General features: G+C 41.1%; 1 protein-coding gene across 1 annotated transcript; it reads right to left on the bottom strand.

Moving 5' to 3' along the window:
• Positions 1-3,413: 3,413 nt before the first annotated feature.
• Positions 3,414-8,981, bottom strand: LOC127327118 (suppressor of mec-8 and unc-52 protein homolog 1). The gene is made up of 15 exons (XM_051353903.2): positions 8,816-8,981; positions 8,197-8,560; positions 8,057-8,105; positions 7,877-7,960; positions 7,670-7,773; positions 7,184-7,270; positions 7,049-7,102; positions 6,775-6,870; positions 6,441-6,568; positions 5,840-5,966; positions 5,645-5,704; positions 5,439-5,546; positions 4,184-4,284; positions 4,034-4,085; positions 3,414-3,712 (listed from the first exon to the last, which is right to left on the bottom strand). Exons 1-15 carry the CDS (start codon positions 8,854-8,856, stop codon positions 3,614-3,616), a joined length of 1,554 nt encoding a protein of 517 aa, XP_051209863.1. The 5' UTR covers positions 8,857-8,981; the 3' UTR covers positions 3,414-3,613.
• Between the last annotated feature and the right edge of the window lie 12,207 nt (positions 8,982-21,188).

The following is a 21,188-nucleotide window of genomic DNA, read 5'->3' on the forward strand; positions in this document are numbered from 1 at the left end:
CTGCTTGGACTTTACAGCCCAGGACCCATTTGGATTTCCAACAGACGATTTTGAGCCTTAAGACTGCCATTGCCAAGCCTTTCTTCATGGAAATTATCATGCTGATTACATGGGCAATCTGGACCACCAGAAATGACTTCATTTTCAAGGCTGTTACTCCAAGTATCTATGAATGTCGCAAGAAATTCAAAGATGAAATGACCCCTCATTATACATAAGGCGAAAAGGAGCGAAAAGTCAGTGCTCTTGCCAGATTAAAAAAATTGAAAATTATATTTATATGTTAAAAAAAATTATGTAACAAAATTCTAAAAGTATCTAATGATGTACCCCACTAACCTACAAAATCTCAATTTCAAATGTTTTTTTTTTACCTATACAAAAATAACAAAATCTGTTTTCTTTTTGTAGATTTGAATCACTATACTCAGATCTATGCATTTGTTATTTTTGTGCAGCCTAAAATACACATTATTTTCAGTTCAAAAAATTTACACGATTGTGGGATAAAATATCGGCTACATCATGATTTATTTTCAGAATTTTATGAAGCTTAGAAATATGAATTTTTTATTTATTTTTTCGAAGTGAGATCACTGGTGCTCATGTGCACCAAATCTATGTCCGAAAAGGAGATCTTATAAAGGACTATCCTTTTGGGTAGAGCAGTTTAGATAGTCCTTTTCTTTTCCTTCATTTGGAGGGTTTTTGGCCTTTTTAAGTTGCTACACTCAAGCAACTTTTGTAATAATATTAATAAAAATATATATACAGTGGGGAAACCCACTGTTTAGCCTAAAAAACATAATTTTTACATAATATCTGGTAACCATTGGTTGGCAATGGTCTGTACCAAAAACATGAGTGAGAAAAAATCTCTTGAAACCGGAATGACATTTAGAAATGATAAGGAGCAGCTCTCGTAATAGACAAAGGTTTATTAATGATAAGGAGCAGCATTTGTATCATCTTAACTGCTTCTGAGTGTTTGGTAATAGACAAAGGTTGACCTGTTTACAGTTCTGATTGATTAATGTGTCAGCATATTGGTTTATTAATGTGATATGAGAATTGCATTGCCATATTGAACTGTTTATTTTCACCGATGTGCAGGTTTGGCGTATACGAACTGGGCAGTGCTTGCGGCGCCTGGAGCGTGCACATAGGAAACCCACTGTTTAGCCTAAAAAAAACATAATTTTTACATAATACTATCTGGTAACCATTGGTTGGCAATGGTCTGTACCAAAAACATGAGTGAGAAAAAATCTCTTGAAACCGGAATGACATTTAGAAATGATAAGGAGCAGCTCTCGTCCGGTAATCCTGCAGCGGTTCAAGTGAAGATTATATTATAATTCTCCTACAAGTGAAGACTCGCAAGCCTGTAGCTAATTCTAAAATGTGCTATTTGGTAGGAATATTATATTACATGGCAGCCGAAGAAAAAAGAAGTGTACGACATGGGTTGTTGCTGCGGTACGTACGAGCAGAGACCCAACAAGTTGGGCGAGCTGCTGGGTGTCTGCAGTACGCATCTTGCGCGTTGTACTACTTAGGGACCAGGTCAGCATTTTGTGTACTCCAGTTGCATCGTTGTACTGATGGATGCCGGCGGCTGATTGTTAGAGAGAAAGAGTAGGGTGTAGTACAGTACTGGCAAGTCAATGAAGCGGAGAGATAGAAGCAACCTTCCGTGTATATATAGATCTCGATTGCTTCTTCGTGATGATAGTAGCATGGGCGTTGGCAGCATCAGGCGAAAATGGTGAACAAACAACTATTGAGAGAGAATTTGTGATTGGAGAGGGGAGAGGAGACAGGGATGGAGCAGAGCAAGGGATGGGGAAAACAACAAACTTACTTTCTTGCTTCCACCACGTGGATGTGGATGTGGCAAGCAGAAAGAGCAAACTGCGTGCAAGAGAGTTGTGAGAGATGAGAGCTGCTGGTGTTGTTGCTCCCTCCCCTGCACTGCCTCTTCCCTGGCTCCCCTGCATCACCTCTCTCTCTCTCTCTCTCTCTCTCTCTCTCTCTCCCTCTCTCTCTCTCTCTCTCTCCCTCTCTCTCTCTCTCTCCCTCTCTCCCTCTCTCTCTCTCTCTCTCTCCCTCTCTCTCTCTCTCTCTAAGATGTTATATTTTTCTTACTACTACATTTGTTGGAAAAACATGAAACCGGAAGGGGAAATTGCAACGCGAAAGTGGCATTTTATTTGATTTTGACACAACATTTTCCAGTCATGTTCTTTGGAGGTGTTTGCAGGAACTATCTACTGGGAGCTCCGGCGAAGACGAAGGCAACAAATCTAGACACCGTCTCCTGGAGGAAGCAACAAACAAAAGAGCAGATGTGCCATTGCTGTTTCTTTATGTGAATTTCGGTAGCCAGTCTCAGTTGATGTGAAATCAATTTCAGTGTAATAGGTCTATCTGCTGCCTAAAATCTACTTTTCGGCGGAAAAGCTTTTATGTTCTGAAGACGGTCAAATTGACCGGCTCTGGCTGTATTACTTGGTTTCATCTCCAATGTAGATGGAGACAGGGCGGTTGTGATACTTGGATAAATAAAAATCAACATTTACATCATCGTTAACTCCAACCAAAAATGTTCCATTTACTACTGTATTCTTGAAGAAGAAATGTTCCATTTACTACTGACCGTTCTTAGGGATCTCATCTGCTTGCACTAAAAGCTGATTGAGTTCAGAGGTTAAAATAAGGCGATTTTTTTCCGAGAAAAAGGAAAATCTTTGAGTCTGGATGTATTGATAGAAAGAACCAAAGGCCCTGGGATCACAAAGCGACGAGGTTAAGAGCTAGGAAACCCCCGGCAGCAACACGTTTGAGACCCGCCTCTCCCGCGTTCGCCCACATACATCCAGACCTCCCCAACTAATCTGTCCAGAAGGGCCTCATGCCACCAATCGGCAAAATCATCTCCTACAATCGGCGGCCTAGCCGTAGATCGGGTCCACAAAAGCACCTGGTGCCAAAGGGACTGTGAGAAAGAGCACCAGCTGAGCAAGTGAATCATCGTCTCCTCTGATCGGTGCACTACTACTGCTGGTGATGCTACAATCCCTGTCTCGCTAGCCTCTCTGTCGTCTAGCATCTGTCTTCACAAGCAAGACATAATGAACTTCACTCGTGGAGGTGCCCAGGAACATGTAAGCTGGCACATCATATTGTCCAGTGTCCCCTGAGCATGAGATTCCTTTTAATTACCCTACTTTCTTCTTTCCAAATTAACTCAAGTACCCTTCCAAGAAAAAACTTGTTTGATCAAATATATATGAATAAAAAATCAACATAAATGCTATTTCATAGTGGCTGTAATAGTATTGATTTGACATGTTGATACTTGTTTACTATATGGTTGGTCAAGCTTTACAAAGGACTAAATCAGCGACAACTAAATATGGAACGGAGTTGAACGGACAATGATATGATCATATATGATACAGTGAGAATATCCTGAATTTCCTTAGCCACCAGAGTTCTCTACATTGCAAAAACCAAATACATCTGCTTAACTATTACTTAGAAGTTGGAATATGGGCTGATAATATGTTCCCTAAAAGTTACAGGATCAGAACAAACTGAATCAACATAATCAAGCCTTCCATATCTTCATCGTACAATCTACGGCATAGGTGGCAAGCAAGTTCCTGTGAGGGTGGTGCGCAATGCCAATCACATCCTGTTCATGGACCTGCAAAAATCCAAGTCAAGAGTAAATTTCATACCTTCCTTAGACACACTAAGAAAAATCTTCTACCCTTTTGATCTGAATGAACTCTTTAGATATGTTTCTTGCAGATAGTTTGTATCACCTCCCGCTGATACCCAAGATGTTTTTAGGCAAACCAAATCATATTGTTTTGGCCCGATCTGTGCAATATTGCATAGCTTAAAAAAAGATATATCTGCTCTGCCTCTTTGTAGGACTCAGTAATTATTTTTAACTTCAATTGTTAAGGCGTTGCTGAGCATTTCGATAAAATCAGTACAACACAAAGGTTTTCATACAAACCTTCATTAGATTCTCCAGCTTCCCGGACTGTAGGCTAAAGCAATACAATTTCCTACACAGAAAAGAAGTAGAACACTCATTGATCATGAAGCCACACAGAAGCAGCACGAATGAATAATGGAATAAACAACTTTATCACAATATCCTCACATGTCTTCACCAACACAATATATCCAATCTCCTTTTGGCGAAACGGAAGCTGCAACAAAATCTCCTCCTACCTGTTTCCCAGACGAGAAACTCTTTACAACCTGCAACAAGTTTTCAAGGCAAGAAATAGCCGTAAGGTAAAATTCATGAAAATGCCCAGTACTAAGCATGCACTTGATTATGGAAGTCTATTCTCCTTTTATATCATTTGGCTAACCAGCCTTTCCTAATTTTATTGCGACTTTCCATTGCAGATTATAGAGTAAATTCAACAAAGCACGGTTAAACTGCAATGCACTTCCTTAGACACCAGAATCACTGAGCCCTTTTTAAGGTCTGAGAAGGATAGCTTAGAGGGTTCAATAAAGATAACTTCGAGCCTTTAGATGGCAAAAATCTACTCCTTGGTTTGATGCCTCTTAGAAATAGAACATTGAAATTATAAGCACCCCTTGGTTTATGCCCAAATTTGGCTTGCCAACGCGCGGGCAAGCTCAAAAGATCGTCTATCAAATGGTTCGCTACCAAATTGCTTGCCAACCACTATAAAGTTGACAAGTTTTTTACTTTGCTGAATATTTATTGGATTCACCATGTCCTAACCAAGCATATGTACTTTTTACAAGCCTTAACCATGTCCTAACCAAGCATATATATTTTCCATGTAAAAACCTGTCATCTTTTTACAAGCCTTTGAATGGCCAAATGGTTAGGACATCGCAAATCCAAACGAAAATATATACTTTTTACAAATGGTATGTACTTTTTACAAGCCTTAACCATGTCCTAACCAAGCATATATATTTTCCATGTAAAAACCTGTCATCTTTTTACAAGCCTTTGAATGGCCAAATGGTTAGGACATCGCAAATCCAAACGAAAATAGGAATCTACTTTGTCTGCAACCAAGCATATGTATTTCTTTCTATTTTAGTTGGATTTGTGATGTCCTAACTATCCTGGTAGATTCCTCCCAAACTAAGATTTATTCTTTATGCGGAATTTTCCATATCACCCCAAAAGGCGTCTCAGTTGGTATCAAACGGGGGAAAATGTGTTTTAAGTTGGTAAATGGTGCAGGGAAAGTCTGGTCATGAGATGCATTTAGGCCTTTAGGGTGTCATCATTATGAGAAAACAGATTTTCAGGTAAGTTGGTACATAAGTGAAGCATGTTTCAATGGACTACTTTAAATTTCTCAAGACAAAGAAACAGAAGTTAAATGACAGAACGGGGTGTGAAAGTCACATTATACCTGTCCTTGTAAAGTCATGATGTTAATTGACGAAGTCTTATTGCATACAACAATGTGATCACTGTTCTTCGGAAACAAATGGACAGAGTTAACAGATGCTTCCCCTCCCTGGAAATTATATAAAAAAACATATGGATAAGAAAGCAGGACTGAAAACCTAAACGAATTTATGAAGGGCTTCGACAGCGTGACAAATAAATACGTACCCTCAAAGGAGGAGGAGGCTTGAATGATTGCAAACAGTCTGCTGTTTTTGAATCCCATACCTACACCAAGAAATCATAAATGAATGTGCACAAAGTTGTATACCATAAGGATCATCAGATGAGAAAATCGAAGAATAATGAAATGTTAGTTCTCGCCGGGAAAAAAGTACAACTGTTGATACAGGAGATCTGCACCTTCACAAAATAATCACTGGAAGCTGTGATAACGCGAGTACCATCGGTAGAAAAGATGGCACAGTTCACACAGGAGGTGTGACCGCGGAATTCTTTTAGCATCTTCCCAGACTTAAGGCCATGGATTCTGGAAAAGGATGAGAATAACCCTGTAATTATTTTCAGGGACTAAAAATGCATAAGACCAAGGGATGAATAAATCACTAAATTCGGGTAAGTTTGATTCATAAAACACCAAATTTGTTAACAGAGGGAGAGGAAGGCCATAAACAAATTTCATATACCATCAACAATGAAAATATTTTTCTGATTAATTCTCAAATGGATCCAATATTTCAAAGATATGCAATTTAGGCAATACAGTGCACAATTTTTTTTATTAACTGGACTATCTTAGAGAGATGAGAGCACTATCGTAGAAGTCCTCAAACACAAGGACCGATAACAGCATGTAGCTTTCCCAAATAATGTACACTAGCTCAACACATGCAAAATATAATCTTTGACAATGCTTTGGTATGAGAACATAGCAGACCAGTGGAATGAAAATATGTATCTCTCCATTGTAAATTCAAATTAGTGGTATATGATTGTAAAAAACCTTGCGGTAGTGTCAAAAGAGGTACTCAATATCTGAGATCCATCACGTGAAAATGTAACACTTGTAACAGCTTTCGTATGTGCACGCTCCAGGCGCCGCAAGCACTGCCCAGTTCGTATACGCCAAACCTGCAAATCGGTGAAATAAACAGTTCAATATGGCAATGCAATTCTCCTATCACATTAATAAACCAATATGCTGGCACATTAATCAATCAGAACTGTAAACAGGCCAACCTTTGTCTATTACCAAACACTTAGAATCAGTTAATATGATACAAATGCTGTAACTACTCTAAACATGGAAGCGGGAATGAATACCGCTTGGTGGGTACCTTAATTTTTCCATCCATTGATCCAGATGCCAGCGATTCAGAATCTCTACTAAAATCAACACAGAGCACAGCCTCCTCGTGCATCATAAAGCTTTCCTAAAAAATGTTTTAAGCAAATGTTATGCAGAACATTAACAATCCTTTTGTATCGAAAGTAAAAGAACAAGACTTATCTATGTCACTCTAAAGATACAGATCTTGAATAGCTTGGCTATGTACAATAACAGAAATCGTTTTAATTCCATGTTAAACATGGAAAGCTCCAGGGTCTTACATCGGCTTGATACTGCAGATCCTTTTTCAGCTTGCCGGTCATATAATCCCATACCTGAAATTATTAACGAAATTTAGCCAAGCTACACCAAAGAGCTAACCTGCAAAACACAATAGCAAGTAACAACTAACTTACTTCAATGATTCCATCCACTGACGATGAAACAAGGTACTGACCATCGGGTGAGAATCGAGCACATTCAGGGTGGGTTTTCTTTCCGAACTGAAATAATAAAAACAAAATGTCACAGTGTGTTTCTATATCCTCCTTCCTGCATGCAAGTGAAGATGATGATAGAACCTCAACTACATCTTAAAGCATGAGCACATGTCAAAGTGTGTTTTGTATCAATGTTTTCTAAAGAATATTGGGACCACCATAATGTCCCAACAAAAATCAGAGCGGCCATGTTTATTAAGCTAATTGAAGAACTATATCATTAATAATTAGCTGTGTCAATATTCTTCTGTTATCAAGTTAAGTCAGAAATCATCTCTTTAGGCTTCTCAAAGCCATTGATATCAAATATATTGGTCTTTAATCTATCTTCTGTAGTTCCTTCCTGAGTGTAATGTAAATATAAGAGCAAATGCAAGCACAGTGATACAACCACAATATCACCTTTATTTGATGTGACAAAGTAGTAGGATATGCCTCTTCTTCGTCTTGCTTCATTGCAGCGGTTCCTCTGAATAAATCGAACTGTGTGCCAGGCGGTAACAACCCTACGTAACAGGAACAGGAAAAAAGGAGCTAGGATGAGTCCACATTTGACATACTAAGATCATCGCAGGACCCCAGGTTAACAGTGTGCGACCAAGAAAGTACCTTGGTGCTGTTGCCATTTCAAAGCCTGGGTAATCAGCGCCATTAGCCGAGCTGGTGGGACTACTGAAACTTCGGAAGCAATAGCTGACATTGTCAAGGGAGATGAGAAGGTAGCAGTGAGGATCAGAAAGACAGAACTTGCAGGGCAGCTATCACAACAAACATGTTGAGCATCCTCACCTTGGGCAATCTGCGCACGACGCTTCTCCTTGGTGGATTCTTGGTAAGCCTGTTGAGCAAGACATTTGCCAGTTAAGAAAAACAGCATAGCAAAAAAATTAACAAATTACTACTAGATATAGCAAGGTAAAGCTGGTAACCTCATTGGGTTCAAAGTATGTCCGGACAAGGAGGTGCTCTAGCCGGAGGTAGCGTTCAGGCTCCTCCTGTTTCATGACGCCCATCACCTGCGTCTGGCGAAGTATAGCGCGGGCAGTGTCGAGCTCACGGAGCTCCGCCATCTCCAGCACAATCTGCTCGTAGAGGTCCTCGAGCTTCTTGCGCGGCAGCTTGAGCTGGGCGACCTGCGGCAGCACGGCGTCCCAGCGGCCGGCATTGATGTCGGCGACGAAGGTGTCCATGCTGTCGACGGTGTTGAGCGAGACCTGGCACTCGTTCTGCAGCGTCTGGAACGTCTGGTGCAGGGAGTTCTCCTTGCAGAACTGAAGCATTATCTTCACCACGCTGCATCGATGCAATGGGTGCAAGAAACAGATTAAATCCCCCAGATTTTCTTCTCTTCTGTTAGCTACTGCTACAGATTTAGCAAAAGAGTATCGAAAATCGCAGTTTCCTAATTGACTGTGTAGGCCCTAGATAGATTGAAGAAATTGCGGGGGTGGGCGGATTCAAGGAGCATGACTAGGGTTTAGAGATTGCTTGGTTGCTTTCGCTACCGAAAGGTATAGGGCACGCAAAAGAAGAAGGTTTTGCACGTACTCGCCAGCCTCGATCTCGAGGGCGGACGCCGAAGACGCCATCTGCGGCAGGCGGCAGGCGGCAGGCGGTGGAGGCACAGAGTCGGGGGGTCGGCGGCCGGAGAAGAAGAGGAGGAGGAGGTGGTGGTGGCGGATGAGCGGAGCTGTCTGCTAAAGCCCGGTAGCCAGGGGAGTCATCGGCCTCTAGTCTAGATTAAGAGGCTCTTATTTACTGCCTTTACAGATTTGGTCAATACCGCCCGGGGCGATTCGCAACGCCAGATCGCACATGGGTCGGCCCAACCCAGAAATCACTTTCCTTCAGGATATTTCGTTGGCTACATGGACTGCAGAGCCCACGGTCCGGTACGTGGTTTTGTGCAGTCCGACTATAGTGTCGGTCTTCTCTCTAAAAAAAAGGTCCTTTTTTTCTTCTAGAATTCTGTTTCATCATGGGTTTACTTTTTTCTGTTGAACAAACTGATATATTAAGATTAAAGATCATAGTACATCATTACATGGCGCTTAACAGTGGAGCAAGGATGATAGGTGCCTAGCCGCACAATACAACATGAAGTGGATCTAAGCTCATGAAGACGTTGAAGATCAAAAATGGAACCATACGGTGTCCGTTCATTCGTCGACAACTCGGACTCGAAATTGCCACATCTGCAATCTTCAAGGGTCTCGATAGTAGTGTGATCCAGTCGGTACCCCGCGGGCAGTTCTCCTGAATTCAGAATATGCATAAGTGTAGAGTTGAGCTGTAGATATCCACTAGCCATCACCGAGCTTAAACTCAGAGTGTCCCTGCTATTGAATCTGAGAATCCACAACAGAGGAGTTATCGTCCACCTTTGGTGACAGATCTCGAATAGCTTGGAGGCAGCATCTTCAACAAGGCGGTCATCTCACAATGACAACCAAGTGCAACTTGTGCAAGTGTAACTTTTTTGAATGATGCTACTCAATAGAGTCTACATCACTGCCACTAATTGGCATTGAGGCCATATGACAATTTAAAGCACATACCTCAATGGTGCCACCTAAGGTCTTCAAACATACATATCTGAGCGCCACGCCACCACCATGATGGCAGCAAATCACAAAATAGGATCATTCATTGATATGGTGGCAACATGTCGTTGCTTAACATTGAGAACCACAATTATATTTGAGGCATAATTAGAAGTTTATCTCTGCTTTTTTTTGAGAAATTGCCTCAATTGCACCTTCCCGCAGATTGTTCTGATGGTGCTCACCATCTTCCCGATGATAGGCATGATTTGTATCACCCATGCCAGCAACAAGCCAAGTGCAAAAATGGGGTTCACCCCCATATGCAGATGGTGAAGGCACGACTTGAAGGTGAGAAGTACACTATTGTCGAACACCCAGCAGAGGTCGTGGATATGCATGAAATTTTTTACAGACACGAGGATGCAACAAAGGAAAGCATACCGCAACCTGCTCCGAGCTCCATCTTCTTGCACCGCTTCTGAAGAGAGCGGTGACGTCTTTGACAATGGCTCGCCTCAATGCTGATCTAGAGAACTGGATCCCGGGAGATCTGCGCCTTCTAGGACAAGAGCTTGAGGGAGAATGGACAACAACGATGGAGATCTTGGTCTCCCCTCGGCGTGGCACCATGGACAACACATAGAGGGAGAAGAGAAACACAAACCCTAGATCTACCTTACTTTAGATGCTAAACCTATAGAAAAGCAAAGGGGAAAACAGCTAAAACCTCCCCCTCGCCTCCGGCCACCGTGGCCACCGGCGACAGGGAGGAGAGAGGCTAGAGGGAATACAACATATGAGAGTTAAGGAGGGGAGGAGATAAGGGAATTACCATAGGGCAGTCTCCACAGGCTTAAAGTATGAACAGTCCACAGAGCGAAGAAGGCGTCTTGTGTGTCTACTTAGTAATAAGAAATTGAAAGATGAGTTAATTGGAAGGGTTCTGTCATGGTGCTTCTATGATGATTTAAGAGCACAAATCCATTTTTTGATTGAAACCCAAACACTCCTAGATCCTGAGGAATTTTTCATGATGATGATAAGTGAGTCTGGATCACATGGTTATGGAAGTGGATATACGACTCAGCCACACCTAGGTTCAAGTCCACTGGAACACAAATTTAGGTTCTTATTATTTCAAAAAAAATCATTGTAGGGGTTTCCCCTACCATTATTCCTTCCAATTTTTTTTGCATGATGCAACATGATGGTGGAGAATGGATTATGCATAGTGTCAAAAAAATTAGATTTGTATCAATAAGTTGCTCTATGATATAAGGGTATGAAAGTAAGGATAAAATGATCTCAAAGGTCAGATTAAATCTTAATTAATGAAATTCTTTATTTTGAAAGTTCCCGACCTAGTTCTTTAGGTTTTGGCTAAGGTGAGAGTGAAGGTGGATTTTCAGATGAATGAGGTCCTACTATCCCCCTTCACTACGAAGGAACTTAAACATGCATTATTTAACACTGGAGTTTTGAAAGCGTCTGGTCTAGATGGGCTTCACACGGTGTATTAAAAATGGTTTCAACATCTTCCAGGTGATGATCCGGTGATAGAGGTGCTCCAATCTGTTAGCTCAGATGTTATCCCACATGCCTGGAATAACCAAAAAAATTATGATACCGAAAGTACAAAATTCGGAGAAGGTGACCAAATTTGTTTTAATAAGTTTATGCAATATGCTCTATAAAGTCATCTCTAAGATTTTGGTAGGAAGGTTAAATCTTTCGCTTCCAGAAATTACTACGCATAGTGGTTTTGGTCCTGGATGTTTAATCGCAGAGAATGAACTCATTGCTTATGAGATCAACTTTCACACCATGACCTTCCAATCCCACTCAATCAACTCCTACAAACCAATGTAAGGGTGTGAATCAAGGTACTTACAATGCTTGCCATGTATGAAATGGTGTTGTTGGAGCAGAAGAAGCATGTACCACCACTTTTGTAGGCACTCTCGCAATGACCTTCAAAATCCTGGGAACTACAATGGATGTCCTTGTTGTTGCTTCCCAGCCGAAGAGGTCCCTTATGTCGTTCGCCGGCTCCGATGTCATTGCCATGGATGAGGGAGAGGTTGGGAACAAACAACCGACAACGCCTTAAGTAGCTTCTCCAAACTGGCTAGATAGCAGCTTCCTCTAGGCATGTGGATCCTCGCCTCAAGTGTGGTGCTCCAGCGAGTGAGTGGATCCATGGCAACAAGGGGGAATTTTATGTGGGCGTAGGGGGAGTTGGAAGAGAGCACTCCTTCAGAGAAGGCATGCAACACCCACTGAAACCTGGCTCCACAGGAATGGCAAATCGAATGTTTGAGCTGGGCTCGATAACATGCTTCTTTAACTATCATGCAAGCCATGTTTTGCATGCAGCCTAGTGATACGTCTCCGACGTATCGATAATTTCTTATGTTCCATGCCACATTATTGATGATACCTACATGTTTTATGCACACTTTATGTCATATTCGTGCATTTTCTAGAACTAACCTATTAACAAGATGCCGAAGTGCCGATTCTTTGTTTCTGCTGTTTTTGGTTTCAGAAATCCTAGTAAGGAAATATTCTCGGAATTGGACGAAATCAACGCCCAGGGTCCTATTTTGCCACGAAGCTTCCAGAAGACCGAAGAGGAGACGAAGTGGGGCCACGAGGTGGCCACACCATAGGGCGGTGCAGCCCAGGTCCTGGCCGCGCCGACCTGTAGTGTGGGCCCCTCGTGTGGCCCCCTGACCTGCCCTTCCGCCTACAAATAGCCTTCGTCGCGAAACCCCCCAGTACCGAGAGCCACGATACGGAAAACCTTCCAGAGACGCCGCCGCCACCAATCCCATCTCGGGGGATTCAGGAGATCACCTCCGGCACCCTGCTGGAGAGGGGAATCATCTCCCGGAGGACTCTACACCGCCATGGTCGCCTCCGGCGTGATGTGTGAGTAGTCTACCCCTGGACTATGGGTCCATAGCAGTAGCTAGATGGTTGTCTTCTCCCCATTGTGCTTAATTGTCGGGTCTTGTGAGCTGCCGAACATGATCAAGATCATCTATCTGTAATTCTATATGTTGCGTTTGTTGGGATCCGATGAATAGAGAATACTATGTTATGTTGATTATCAATTTATGTCTATGTGTTGTTTATGATCTTGCATGCTCTCCGTTATTAGTAGATGCTCTGGCCAAGTTGATGCTAGTAACTCCAAGAGGGAGTATTTATGCTCGATAGTGGGTTCATGTCTCCGTGAATCTGGAGGAGTGACAAGAACCTCTAAGGTTATGGATGTGCTGTTGCCACTAGGGATAAAACATTGGTGCCATGTTCGAGGATGTAGTTACTGATTACATTACACGCAATACTTAATGCAATTGTCTGTTGTTAGCAACTTAATACTGGAGGGGGTTCGGATGATAACCTGAAGGTGGACTTTTTAGGCATAGATGCATGCTGGATAGCGGTCTATGTACTTTGTCGTAATGCCCAATTAAATCTCACAATACTCATCATAATATGTATGTGCATGGTCATGCCCTCTTTATTTGTCAATTGCCCAACTGTAATTTGTTCACCCAACATGCTGTTTATCTTATGGGAGAGACACCTCTAGTGAACTGTGGACCCCGGTCCAATTCTCTATACTGAAATACAATCTCTTTAATCTTGTTCTACTGTTTTCTGCAAACAATCATCATCCACGCTATACATCTAATCCTTTGTTACAGCAAGCCGGTGAGATTGACAACCTCGCTGTTTCGTTGGGGCAAAGTACTTGGTTTGTGTTGTGCAGGTTCCACGTTGGCGCCGGAATCCCTGGTGTTGCGCCGCACTACATCTCGCCGCCATCAACCTTCAACGTGCTTCTTGACTCCTACTGGTTCGATAAACCTTGGTTTCTAACTGAGGGAAACTTACTGCTGTACGCATCACACCTTCCACTTGGGGTTCCCAACGGTCGCTTGCTGTACGCGTGTCACCTAGTTAACCAAACAACAACAAAATGCATGACTAGGTCTTGGTTGGACTAGACGAGGCCAACCAATCACACACTTAGTTTTCCTTCTCTAACCATAAATACCAGATGTCACAACTACTAGTGCCATGATCTCTGTCGTGGCCGCCCTCTGTCATAGGAGGAGGTAGAAGTGACGGTTCATGAAAAGTCATATTCAACATATTCTATGGTCTTAATGCAGGACCCTGTCATGTTCTTTCTGTGCAAGAAAGAAGTATAATGCAACAAATCTGGAAATGTGACAGTATACCACCAAGAATCCAAGTGTTTGGTTGGAGACTGATCAGAGGAGCCATTCTTACAGGAGTGAAAGGAGCAGCAAGATCAAATCATATTAACCACAAATGCACTAGATGTGGTCAAAAGGAAGACGATTTCCACTTGTTCTTTGATTGCAGGTTCAGTCATGCGGTCTGGTTTGCCTCCACTCTAGGACTAAGAGTGCAAGGATTAGTCCAGCTTGGAATTAATCAAGTACAAGATACTATGCACTACATCCTTTCCAACTATAACAGTGATGATGCATTACCAAAAACTCTCACTATTTTGTGGTCCATATGGAAAGCTAGAAATGATCTTCTTTTTAACAGGAAAAACCTAAGTCCTATGCAGGTTCTCTACATGGCAAAAGCATTACAGGTTGAAAAAGATATCCAGACGAACGCGGGAGTGATACGTCCAATTTGCATCACTATTTTATATCATAATTTGCTGTTATTCATTGATATATTTCATATTTGGACATAATACTTATGTTATTTCATCTATTTTGCATGTTTCATCATTATTGGAGGATCAAGCACCGGAGCCAGGATTCTGCTGGAAAAAGCACCGTCAGAACGCAATATTTCGGAAGATCAACTGTGGAAGGAAATTATACCAAAAATCCTATTTTCCAGATGACGAAGGAAGCCTGAAGGGGGAGCTGAGAAGACCCAAGGTGGGGCCAGACCACAGGCCGGCGCGGCCCATGGCCTGGCCGCGCCACCTTGTGGTGTGGGGCCCCACAGCCCCTTTCGCCTCCTTTTCTTCGCGAAACCCTTCGTCCCGAAGACCTAAGCCACAGAGGGTACCTCACGAAGAGTTACAGCCGCCTCTGCGGGGCGGAGAACACCAGAGAGAAAAGAGCTCTCCGGCGGGCTGAGATCCGCCGGGGAAATTCCCTCCGGGAGGGGGAAATCGACGCCATCGTCACCGTCATCGAGCTGGACATCATCTCCATCACCATCATCATCATCTCCACCATCATCACCGCCGTCTCCACCGCTGGACATCGTCACCGCCGTAGCAATTTGGGTTTGATCTTGATTGTTTGATAGGGGAAACTCTCCCGGTATCGATTTCTACTTGTTGTTGATGCTATTGAGTGAAACCATTGAACCAAGGTTTATGTTCAGATTGTTATTCATTATCATATCACCCCTGATCATGTTCCATATGATGTCTCGTGAGTAGTTCGTTTAGTTCTTGAGGACATGGGTGAAGTCTAAATGTTAGTAGTGAACTATGGTTGAGTAATATTCAATGTTATGATATTTAAGTTGTGGTGTTATTCTTCTAGTGGTGTCATGTGAACGTCGACTACATGACACTTCACCTTTATGGGCCTAGGGGAATGCATCTTGTACTCGTTTGCCAATTGCGGGGTTGCCGGAGTGACAGAAACCTAAACCCCCGTTGGTATATCGATGCGGGAGGGATAGCGAGATCTCGTAGTTTAAGGCTGTGGTTAGATTTATTCTTAATTACTTTCTTGTAGTTGCGGATGCTTGCAAGGGGTATAATCACAAGTATGTATTAGTCCTAGGAAGGGCGGTACATTAGCATAGGTTCACCCACACAACACTTATCATAACAATGAAGATTATTTAGCCGTATGTAGCGAAAGCACTAGACTAAAATCCCGTGTGTCCTCGAGAACGTTTGGTCATTATAAGTAAACAAACCGGCTTGTCCTTTGTGCTAAAAAGGATTGGGCCACTCGCTGCAATTGTTACTCTCGCACTTTACTTACTCGTACTTTATTCATCTGTTATATCAAAACCCCCTGAATACTTGTCTGTGAGCATTTACAGTGAATCCTTCATCAAAACTGCTTGTCAACACCTTCTGCTCCTCGTTGGGATCGACATTCTTACTTATCGAAAATACTACGATACACCCCCTATACTTGTGGGTCATCAAGACTATTTTCTGGCGCCGTTGCCGGGGAGTGAAGCGCTATTGGTAAGTGGAATTGGTAAGGGAAATATCTACTGTTTGTGCTGATTTTATTTCTGCCTGCTGCCATAATTCATTATGGAGAGATCTTCTCTCGAATGTTTATTTGAAAAATCTGCTACTACTGCAAAGGTAGTGGATGAGGCGCCAGGTGAAGAAGAAATACCATACAAAATACCTATGAAAATTATTGAACGCGTAGTGAATAACCGTTATACAGGGGATGGAACTGTCCACCCTGGAGATCATTTACTGTTCTTGCATGAATTATGCGGTTTATTCAAGTGTGCAGGTATTGCTATGGATGAAGTGAGGAACAAACTATTCTCTATATCGCTGTCTGGTAAAGCGGCGCATTGGTATAAATTACTGGATAATGGGGATTCTCTTGAATGGAATGATATTGTGCCCCGGTTTTATTCTAAGTTCTATCCTCCAAGTGAAATTCACAAGGATCGGAATCGCATATATAATTTTTGGCCTCATGATGGAGAGAGTATTGCCCAAGCTTGGGGGAGATTGAAGTCTTTAATGCTCAAATGCCCCATTCATGAGCTTCCTGGTAATGTTATTATTGATAATTTCTATGCAAGACTTTCTTTTGAAGACAAGACCTTGCTGGATACTTCTTGTTCTGGATCATTCACGCGCAATAAGGAAGAGTTTAAAAGGGACCTTCTTAATCGGATCCAGGAAAATACTGAAGGATGGGAGATCGATAAAGATAGAGAATCAGGTATAAATTATGATTACAAATGCATTGAAGCTTTTATGGATACTGATAAATTTCGTAATATGAGTGTTACTTATGGTCTTGATTCTCAAGTTGCTGCAAATCTTTATAAAGCTTTTGCCTCTCATTATGAATTGCCTAAGAAGAATTTTGATAAGTATCATGAACCGTACAAAGATAAAATTGATTCATCTATTAATAAATGCGTTGTAGTTGAAACTGTTGATCATGTTATTCCTGAAGCTTATATTGAAAAAACTCCTTTCCCTGCTAAAATGAAGGAGTACTCTGTTATAAATAGTGCGGTTCATAAAAGTGAAAAGAAACCTATAGAACCTGAAGAACAAATAAAGGTTGAACCTGCTGTTGCAATAGTTAAAGATCTTGTGACTGAAAATTTGGAGGAAGGTCATATTATTTTCTGTGAAGATGCTTCTAATATTGTTTCACATCCTAATAAACCCAAGCAAGCTAGTGTTCCTATGCTATCTGTTAGAATTGGTGATCATTGCTATTATGGTTTATGTGATATTGGTGCAAGTATTAGTGCTATTCCTTATGAGCTTTATACGGAGATTATGCACGAAATTGGTTCTTGTGAACTTGAAGATATTGATGTGGTTATTCAGCTGGCTAATAGAGAAACTATTTCTCCAATTGGTATTGTTCGAGATGTGGAAGTTCTATGTGGTAAGATTAAATATCCTGCTGACTTTTTGGTACTTGGTTCTGCTGCTAGTGATTATTGTCCTATTATTTTTGGTAGACCTTTTCTAAATACTTGTGGAGCTATTATAGATTGCAAGAAAGAGAAAATTTTGACTAAATTTGCTGGTGAATCATATGAGTTTAACTTCTCTAAATTTACCAAAACTCCTTATAAAGCTGATTTGCCTAGTAATGATTTTAAAATGGAACAGTGTGCATCTATTGTTCTTGTTCCTAATAATCCTTTGCAGCAACATTTGGAGAATAGCGAGAGTGAAGTTTTTAGGAAAGAAAGAGATGAGCTTGAGGAAATTTTTCTTCGCCAACCTATTCTTAAGCATGATTTACCGGTGGAAGATCTGGGTACAACACCGCCACCAAAGGAAGATCCTGTCTTTGATTTAAAACCCTTGCCTGATAATCTTAAATATGCTCATATTGATGATAAGAAAATATATCATGTTATTATTAGTTCTAAGCTTACAGAGTTTGAAGAAGAAAGATTATTGGAAATATTGAAGAAACACCGAGGTGCTATTGGCTACACTCTTGATGATTTGAAGGGGATTTCTCCCTTTATTTGCCAACACGCCATCAATATGGAAGATGATGCGAAGCCTGTTGTTGAACCTCAGCGTCGTCTAATTCCTAAAATGAAGGATGTGGTAAGAAATGAGGTATTACGACTTCTTGAAGCTGGTATTATATATCCTATTGCTGATAGTAGATGGGTTAGTCCTGTGCATTGTGTTCCTAAGAAAGGAGGAATGACTGTTGTGCCTAATGATAATGATGAGCTCATACCTCATAGAGTGGTTGTAGGGTATAGAATGTGCACTGATTATCGAAAAGTTAATAAGGTTACTAAGAAAGATCATTACCCTTTACCTTTTATTGATCAAATGTTAGAAAGGTTATCTAAAAATACTCACTTTTGTTTTCTTGATGGCTATTCTGGGTTTTCACAAATTGCTGTTAAAACTAAAGATCAAGAGAAAACCACTTTCACTTGTCCCTATGGAACTTATGCTTATAGACGTATGCCTTTTGGTTTGTGTAATGCTCCCGCTACTTTTCAAAGATGCATTCTGCTATTTTTCATGGTTTTTGCGAGAGTATTGTAGAGGTATTCATGGATGATTTTTCTGTCTATGGGAATTCTTTTGATAATTGCTTGCGGAACCTCGATAAAGTTTTGCAGAGATGTGAAGAAACTAACCTTGTTCTTAATTGGGAGAAATGCCACTTTATGGTTAATGAAGGAATTGTATTGGGACATAAAATTTCCGAGAGAGGTATTGAAGTTGATAGAGCTAAAGTTGAAGCAATTGAGAAGATGCCCTATCCTAGGGATGTTAAAGGTATTCGTAGTGTTCTTGGTCATGCTGGGTTTTATAGGAGGTTTATTAAAGATTTCTCCAAGATTTCAAAGCCTCTTACTAATCTTCTTCAAAAAGACGTACCTTTTGTTTTTGATGACGATTGTAAGGAAGCTTTTGAAACTCTTAAGAAAGCCTTAACAACTGCTCCTATAGTTGAACCTCCTGATTGGAACTTACCATTTGAAATTATGTGTGATGCTAGTGATTTTGCTGTAGGCGCTGTTCTTGGACAGCGGGTAAATAAAAAACTGAATGTTATTCATTATGCTAGTAAAACTCTTGATGCTGCTCAAAGAAATTATGCTACTACTGAAAAGGAATTGTTAGCTGTAGTCTTTGCTTGTGATAAGTTTAGATCTTATATTGTTGATTCAAAAGTTACTATTCATACTGATCATGCTGCAATCAGATACCTTATGCAAAAGAAAGATGCTAAGCCTAGGCTTATTAGATGGGTACTTCTGTTGCAAGAATTTGATTTACATATTGTAGATAGGAAAGGTGCTGATAATCCTGTTGCTGATAATTTGTCTAGATTGGAAAATATTGCTTATGATCCTGTTCCTGTTAATGATAGTTTTCCAAATGAACAATTGGCTGCAATAAAGGTGAGTTCGCGAGACAGTCCTTGGTATCTTGATTATGCTATCTTTATTGTTTCCAAGTACTTGCCTCCAACATTTTCAGCTCAGCAAAGGAGGAAATTCTTTTATGACTTGAGGCATTATTTCTGGGATGACCCACACTTATATAAAGAAGGAGTGGATGGTATTATGCGAAGATGTGTTCCCGAATATGAACAACAGGAGATATTGAGTAAATGCCATGGTAGTGCTTATGGAGGACATCACGCTGGAGAAAGAACCGCGCAAAAGGTTCTACAATCAGGTTTTTATTGGCCAACTCTCTTCAAAGATGCAAGGAAGTTTATTTTATCTTGTGATGAATGCCAAAGGGTTGGTAATATCTCTAGACGCAATGAAATGCCGATGAATTATACTCTTGTTATTGAACCGATTCGATTGTTGGGGATTTGACTTCATGGGACCTTTTCCCTCTTGAAGGTAACACTCATATACTTGTTGTTGTTGATTATGTTACTAAATGGGTGGAAGCCATACCTACAAAAAGTGATGATGGTGAGACCTCTTTAAGAATGCTTTTAGATATTATTTTTCCTAGATTTGGAGTTCCTAGATATATTATAACTGATGGAGGTTCTCATTTTATTCATGGTGGTTTTAGAAAGACTCTTGCTAGATATGGTATTAATCATAGAATTGCTTCCGCTTATCATCCTCAAACTAGTGGGCAAGTAGAATTATCAAATAGAGAGATTAAATCTATCTTGCAAAAGACTGTCAATAAAACTAGAAAGAATTGGGCTAGTAAATTGAAGGATGCACTTTGGGCTTATAGAACTGCTTATAAAAATCCCATGGGAATGTCACCTTATAAAATGGTTTATGGGAAAGCTTGTCATTTACCTTTAGAACTAGAGCACAAAGCTTATTGGGCTGTTAGAGAATTAAATAAAGATCCTAAACTTGCCGGTAATAAGAGGTTGTTGCAACTGAGTTCTCTAGATGAATGGAGAAGTGAAGCTTATGAAAATGCTAAACTCTTTAAAGAGAAAGTTAAAAAATGGCATGATAGAAGGATTATCAAAAGAGAATTTAATATTGGAGATAAAGTCCTATTGTATCGGTCTCGTCTCAGATTCTTTGCAGGGAAATTACTCTCGAAATGGGAAGGACCATATGTTGTCGAGGAGGTGTATCGTTCAGGAGCAATCAAAATTAGCTCTCTCCAAGGCAATGCCACGCAAGTGGTGAATGGACAAAGACTCAAGCATTATATCTCAGGTGATTCCTATAATGTTGATGTTGATATTATTCGAGTGGAAACACCGGAGGCTTTCATCAAAGGACAAATTGACAGTTCGCCAGAACTCGACTTTGAATAGGTAACAGTACTGGTAATGAAAAGTTCGCAATTTACTTTCCGAACAATATTTTTGCTGTTTTTGGAAAATATGGAAAATTACGAGATCGAAACGGAGTGGAAAAGACGCACGTGGGCGTGCCACCATAGGCCGGCGCGGCCTGGCCTGGGCTTGCGCCGCCCTATGAGCTGGCCGCCTCGTCCCCCCTTTCCGACTCTGGTTCGACCTGGTACTTTCCTTTTGTCGTAAAATTTTTTTTTTGCTATATAATCCCCCGGACCCCTGGAAGTCCGTATATCGCTTTTTCGACGTGTTTTGTTTCGAGCTGTTTCTGCCAGAATCTGTTTTCAGTTTAGAAGCACCATGGTCTCCAAGAAC

The sequence above is a fragment of the Lolium perenne genome, chromosome 3 (genome assembly GCF_019359855.2).
Source record: "Lolium perenne isolate Kyuss_39 chromosome 3, Kyuss_2.0, whole genome shotgun sequence".
Lineage (NCBI taxonomy): Eukaryota > Viridiplantae > Streptophyta > Magnoliopsida > Poales > Poaceae > Lolium > Lolium perenne.